The 6,005-nt window shown below is 37.5% G+C and overlaps 2 protein-coding genes across 2 annotated transcripts; one reads left to right on the top strand and one right to left on the bottom strand.

Moving 5' to 3' along the window:
* On the bottom strand, positions 1,146-3,821 carry LOC107626581 (pentatricopeptide repeat-containing protein At3g61520, mitochondrial-like). Its single transcript, XM_016329485.1, has one exon. It carries the CDS (start codon positions 3,819-3,821, stop codon positions 1,146-1,148), a length of 2,676 nt encoding a protein of 891 aa, XP_016184971.1.
* On the top strand, positions 4,058-5,572 carry LOC107626582 (ATP-dependent DNA helicase PIF1-like). Its single transcript, XM_016329486.1, has one exon. The coding sequence runs from the start codon at positions 4,058-4,060 to the stop codon at positions 5,570-5,572; it is 1,515 nt and encodes a 504-aa protein (XP_016184972.1).

Raw genomic sequence — 6,005 nt, forward strand, 5'->3', positions numbered from 1 at the left:
ATACAAAGGAATAATCCACAAATAGGGAAAATGTTGACTGAAACTTTGTTTCATTCATGATGCAAGAAGCAAAGTACTTCAAGTCAACTCCATGACATGGCCAAGAAGAGCCACATTAGAGTGTAACATGTCAAACACACCGAATAGTTGTCACTTTGTGCCGTTTGCTTGGTTCCAAAATAAAGAAACAAATGCACCAACCTCTAGTGGAATTGACCAATTTGGTACCATATTTGTCTGAGAGCAAAAGGGTACTTTGCTAATCTAAGTGCTAAAGCTCATGTATTAGCATAAAGCACATGATTTTGCGGATAAATTACACTTGAACAATATTACACTTAACTTTGTTTTATTCTTAAAAATAATATAATAACCTTCCTACAACTGAACTTATATAATATTTGATATAACACTAACCTCTTATTAATCTAAGGTCTTAGCATAAAAAAATGAGTGAAAAATATTTTATTTTGTGAGGAGTTCAAAAAAATACCTCATTCAAAATATATAATGTAAGCTCCTCAGCATGATAATATTAATAATCGATTCAATAGTTTAAACCTGGGATATTAAAGTCATGAAAATAACTCAATTGGTATTCTAAAGTTTTCTCATCTCTAAATAAAATAATAAGAATAACAAATTTAAAGAGATTGATATATCCTCTTATTAATAACACCTAACTTAGGGTTGAAATTTACCTTAATTTATTTAACAGTGTTATAAATTTGCTGCTAATATAGAATAATACAATTGATATGCACAACTTGACTTAAAAAGGGAACATAAAGAATTTCTAAGCTCCATTTTCATTTGACAGAATAGTTTCATTTCATCCTGCAATCAAACTAGAATTTTGGAAAGCCTTTAGGGAGAGAAATGTTAAGAAGTTGCTTGTTCACCAAACACAATAGAAGGTTTAAACATGTAGCAACTGCAGCCTTATAGAAGCTGATGTAGATATTGCACAAAAGATCTTTATGCAAGCTGAAAAATATAAGGCTTTAAGAACACAAAATGATTTGCCCTTCTTGGTTCTTGTACAACTATTCTTATTATTAGTACATAACTAGCAAAATTTCAATGTATCAATGGCAGCTTATAAATCAAAGCCAAAAGAATGGATAAATCAATTGATGGTAACTCTAAGAACTTTTTCTTTTCCTGTCCGGCGATTCGGGCGGCTCCCTCAGGGGATGATAGGTTGAGACTGTAAATAGTTCTGCCAATGATGTTGTAAGGGAAGCTTTACCATCAGATGATTTGCAAGGAGCCCTCTGAGAAGAGGTTGAGGCAGCAGATATTTTTGCCGATGATGATCTTCTAGAGGAGGTTTTCCTATCCGCCAATTTGGAAGGCGCCCTTAGGGGACGATCAGTTGAGACTGTAAATAGTTTTGCCATTGATGTTGTAGATAGTTTTTCCATTGATTCTGTGGAGGATTCTTTCCCATCAGATGATTTGCACAGCGCCTTCGGAGAGGAGTTTGAGGCAGCAAATAGTTTTGCCAATGATGATCTTGAATCAGAGGAAACTGAATACCCCATGACAAATCGATCAAGTTTTCCAATTTCACCCACAGCAGAAAGCCATTCTGTAAGAATCTCCATGGTTACATAGTCAGCTCTGCAAGCATTCGCAATCATTCTGTCCATAAGTGCTAAAGCTACATTCAACACTCCCTTATCTCTAATCCCTTTGAGAATAGCATTATATGTTGTTGTATTAGGCCTAACCCCTCTTTCCTCCATGTCATCCATCAATGAAACAGCCTTTTCTACATCATCTTTCTTGCATAGAGCATCAATTAAAATGTTGTATATAACAGTATTAGGGTGAACCTTGGATGTAGTAGAACACATTTCCTGGAAAATCGTCATGGCATAATCAACATTGTCATTTAAACAATTTGCATGTATCAGTGCCCCAAAAGTAACCACGGAAGGCGCAAGACCCTCTTTCCTCATCTTTTTCATCAACTTATTGGCAGTTTCAAAATCTCCACTTTTGCCTAGGGAGGAAAGCAGAGTGTTGTAAGTGACCGTATCGGGCTTAACTCCAACTTTTTCCATTTCTTCAAGCATTTCATAAACCCTTTCCAGCTTATTCTTCTTACAAAATCCACTGATCAGGACATTATAGCAAGCTACATCAAGACCGAACTCAGCTTGCTTCAACTTCGACACGACAATGCTGGCATCATCCATCCTTCCAGCTATGCTCAAACCAGATATCAAACTGTAGTAAACAATTGCGTCTGGGGAGCATCCAGAACTCAACATCTCATCGAAAAACTGCATGGCTTTATCGATGTTGTTAACTCCACAAAAAGCGGATATTAGTGGCGTATACGTTGCAGCATTGCCTTTGAGGCCCTTCTCTTTCATTGCATTGAAAACCTCGACTGCACTATGGACCCTCCCACTTCTGCACATACCATTAACCAATACATTGAGGGTAACCACATTTGGCTGAACGCCTTCCTCATTCATCTGATCAAACAGCTCCTGCGCTTTATGAATGTTGCCGGCCTTGCCAAACCCGTCAATCAAGCAATTATATGTAATGGTGTTGGGCTTATGTTTGCTTCCTGTTTTCATCTCCTCCAAGAGACTCAATGCTTCTTCCTCCCTTTCAACTTTACACAATCCATCAATCAAAGTATTAAACAATACCACATCAGGTTCTACACCAAACAAATTACTTTCACCTTTGCCTCTCAACTTGTTAAACATTTCCAAAGCTTCATCAACCCTCCGAGCCGCACACAGATGTCTGAAAACAATCCCAAACGTCACGACACTAGGCCGTATATTCATCTCTTGCATCTTAACCAACAACTTATTCATTCCTTCAATGTCCCTTCCTTTTCCCAGCCCAGTCAACATAGCATTGCAAGGTGCAGCATCAACTTCACCACCAAATTCCATCACACAGTGCAGAATCTCCCGCGCAGCGTTATTACTCTTCCTTTTACACAGGTTGGTAATCAGTTGCGTCAGCTTGAAGGTATCAGGAAAAACACCATGCTCCCCAAGCTTCTTAACCAACGCCAGAGTTTCCTCATCAGAGAAGCTTCTCCCCCGTGGGTCTCTCCACTTTACCAACTCCTCAATAACAGTATCCCCCGTGGAACCATTCAGCAGAATCTTGGAATCCCGTTCAAGCATTTCGTCGAGCACTTGGAGTGCATCATCAATTCGGCCCGATTTCATCAACAACCTCAACAACTCGTTGAAAATTCCGGGATTTTTTGCAGAATTGTCGAGCCTCTTAAACAAAAAAAGTGAATCGTCCACCATTTTAGCACCCTCCAAGCATCGTAGAAGAATCAAAGCTGATTGGGAACTCAAATCAATCTTCCAATTTTGGGATTTTAAGTAACCATGAAGCTTCAAGACCTCAATTTTCGAAGTAGCGTCACGATTCGCGAGCTCAAGAGCGCTCTGGAACACCGAAGACAGCAAGTGACAGTGTTGCTGTTCCGGTTCTGCATTGGTTCTTATGAATTCGAGAAAGTCGAGAGCTTTGGTAGTTGAACCCAATTGGCGCGTGATCTGGAGGATCTGGCGGGAAGAAAGAGGCTCTGAATCGTTGAAGAGAAGAGGAAGAAGAAGATTCTTGCTTTCCTGTGAGTTCCATTCGTCTTTTGGGTGTTGAAGGAGCTCTTGGAGTTGGGTAACGATCGATGATGATACCACGTCTTTTGAATTGGAAACGTCGACGGCAGTGCTGTGGCGGCGAGGAGAGGAGAAAGGAAAGGGTGGCAGGTTGCTGCGGCGGCGACGGCGGAGGAGTTTGAAAGATCGTAACAACATCATGTGGCAAGTGTTGTAAGCTTCGGAAACAAGTGAAGTTCAGTGTAGTTGAAACTTGAAACAAGAGGAATTGGAGTTTTATTTTATTTTATTTTATTTTATTTTATTTTATTTTATTTAATATAAGAGTTTAATTTTTAAATATTTTAATTAAATCCTTGTATGTTGTATTATACAAAAATTTCTCAATTACTTTCTTATAGTTTATGATTCCATTATAGTTTGATGATCGATTCTTAATGGATGAGATGAATTTTGATAGGGAATTACTACGTGAGGAGTTTAAGGAGTCTTTGAAATCTATGACTCACGAACAGAGGAATGCATATGATCGGATACTGAATGCTGTCTCCATGGATCTTGGTGGATTTTACTTTGTTTATGGTTACGGTGGTACTGGGAAGACTTTCCTTTATCGCACGTTATCTGCATCATTAAGGTGTAATGGCAAAATAGTGCTAAATGTTGCATCAAGTGGTATTGCTTCACTATTACTCCCTAATGGACGAACTGCTCATTCTAGATTCAAGATTCCACTAAACATAAATGAGGATTCGGTTTGTAACATTAAACAAGGTTCTTCCCTTGCTAAGCTTCTTGCTAGAGCCAGTTTGATTATATGGGATGAAGCTCCGATGCTTAACAAACACTGTTACGAGGCTTTAGACAAGTCATTGAAGGATATTCTTAGATTTGAGCAATCCTACAAACCTTACATGCCATTTGGAGGAAAGGTTGTTGTCCTAGGTGGTGACTTTAGGCAGATCCTTCCAGTCATACCTATGGGATCAAGACAGGATATCGTGCAATCTTCTATTAGTTCATCATATCTATGGGATTACTGTAATGTACTAAAGCTAAGCAGGAATATGCGTTTATCTTCTTCATCAAGTTCTCAAGACAATTGCGAAAATATGGATTTTGCTAATTGGCTTATTCATATTGGAGATGGATTGGCTGGCGATTCTATAGATGGTGAATCTAAAGTTTTGATCCCGAATGAGATTCTCATTGATGATACTGACACTGGTTTTGAAGAGTTCATACAGTTTGTCTATCCCATGTTGATATATAACTTGACCAACACAGATTATTTCAAGGAACGATCAATTCTTGCTCCCACTCTAGAAGTTGTTAACGAGGTGAATAACAATATCATGAGTCTTTTACCTGGCGATCAGAGGGTTTATCTTAGTTCTGACTCTTTGTGTGTTGAAGAAGGTAATATGGAGTCTCAGTTAGACACCTTTTCACCTGATGTGTTGAATGCTATTAATTGTTCAGGTTTACCTAATCACCAGCTATGCTTGAAAGAAGGAGTACCGGTCATGTTGCTAAGGAATATTGACCAATCTAATGGTTTGTGTAATGGTACCAAGTTGCAGGTACGTCGTTTAGGTAATCATATAATTGAGTGCATTGTATTGACTGGAGACAAAGCAGGTAGAGTTGTGCTTATTCCACGCATGAACATGATACCAAACAATGACACTCTACCTTTTAGATTCCAAAGAAGGCAGTTTCCGTTAATTGTATCTTTTGCAATGAACATAAACAAGTCACAGGGTCAAACACTGGGCGTGGTTGGGTTGTATCTACCGAAACCTGTATTTACTCACGGCCAACTCTATGTTGCTCTATCTAGAGTGAAATCAAAAAAATGTCTTAGAGTTCTAATTCAGAACAACGGTTCCATGCCCAAGGGTAGTACCATAAATGTTGTATTTAGAGAAGTTTTTAACAATGTAACTTAAATAGTACATCATGTTTAATGAGAATATTCTAGTTGTTTCATGCAACGACTTTAGTAAAAAGTGCTATATTTGATGTAAAATAATTCGCATTCCTCGACATTTTTTTTCTTCTTCAGCGACATTTCTTTTCTTCTTTTGTTGATTCATTTCCGTGCGTAGCACGGGTCCTTCCCTAGTTTTATTTAATATAAGAGTTTAATTTTTAAATATTTTAATTAAATCCTTGTATGTTGTATTATACAAAAATTTCTCAATTACTTTCTTATAGTTTATGATTCCATTATAGTAGTTTGATTACAAAATTTCAAAAACAAAAAACATTTGTTTAATATATAAACATTTGATTAAAAATGATTGAATAATTATAGGGATTTCATTTAAAATACTTTTAGATATGATAAATCCTTGAATTTTAAAGACCTAAATAAAAATT

This window comes from Arachis ipaensis, chromosome B02 (genome assembly GCF_000816755.2).
Source record: "Arachis ipaensis cultivar K30076 chromosome B02, Araip1.1, whole genome shotgun sequence".
Lineage (NCBI taxonomy): Eukaryota > Viridiplantae > Streptophyta > Magnoliopsida > Fabales > Fabaceae > Arachis > Arachis ipaensis.

What these genes read in the sequence shown, in the direction of transcription:
- LOC107626581 (XM_016329485.1), bottom strand. Translation starts at nt 3,821, where the DNA reads ATGATGTTGTTACGATCTTTCAAACTCCTCCGCCGTCGCCGCCGCAGC.
- LOC107626582 (XM_016329486.1), top strand. Translation starts at nt 4,058, where the DNA reads ATGGATGAGATGAATTTTGATAGGGAATTACTACGTGAGGAGTTTAAG.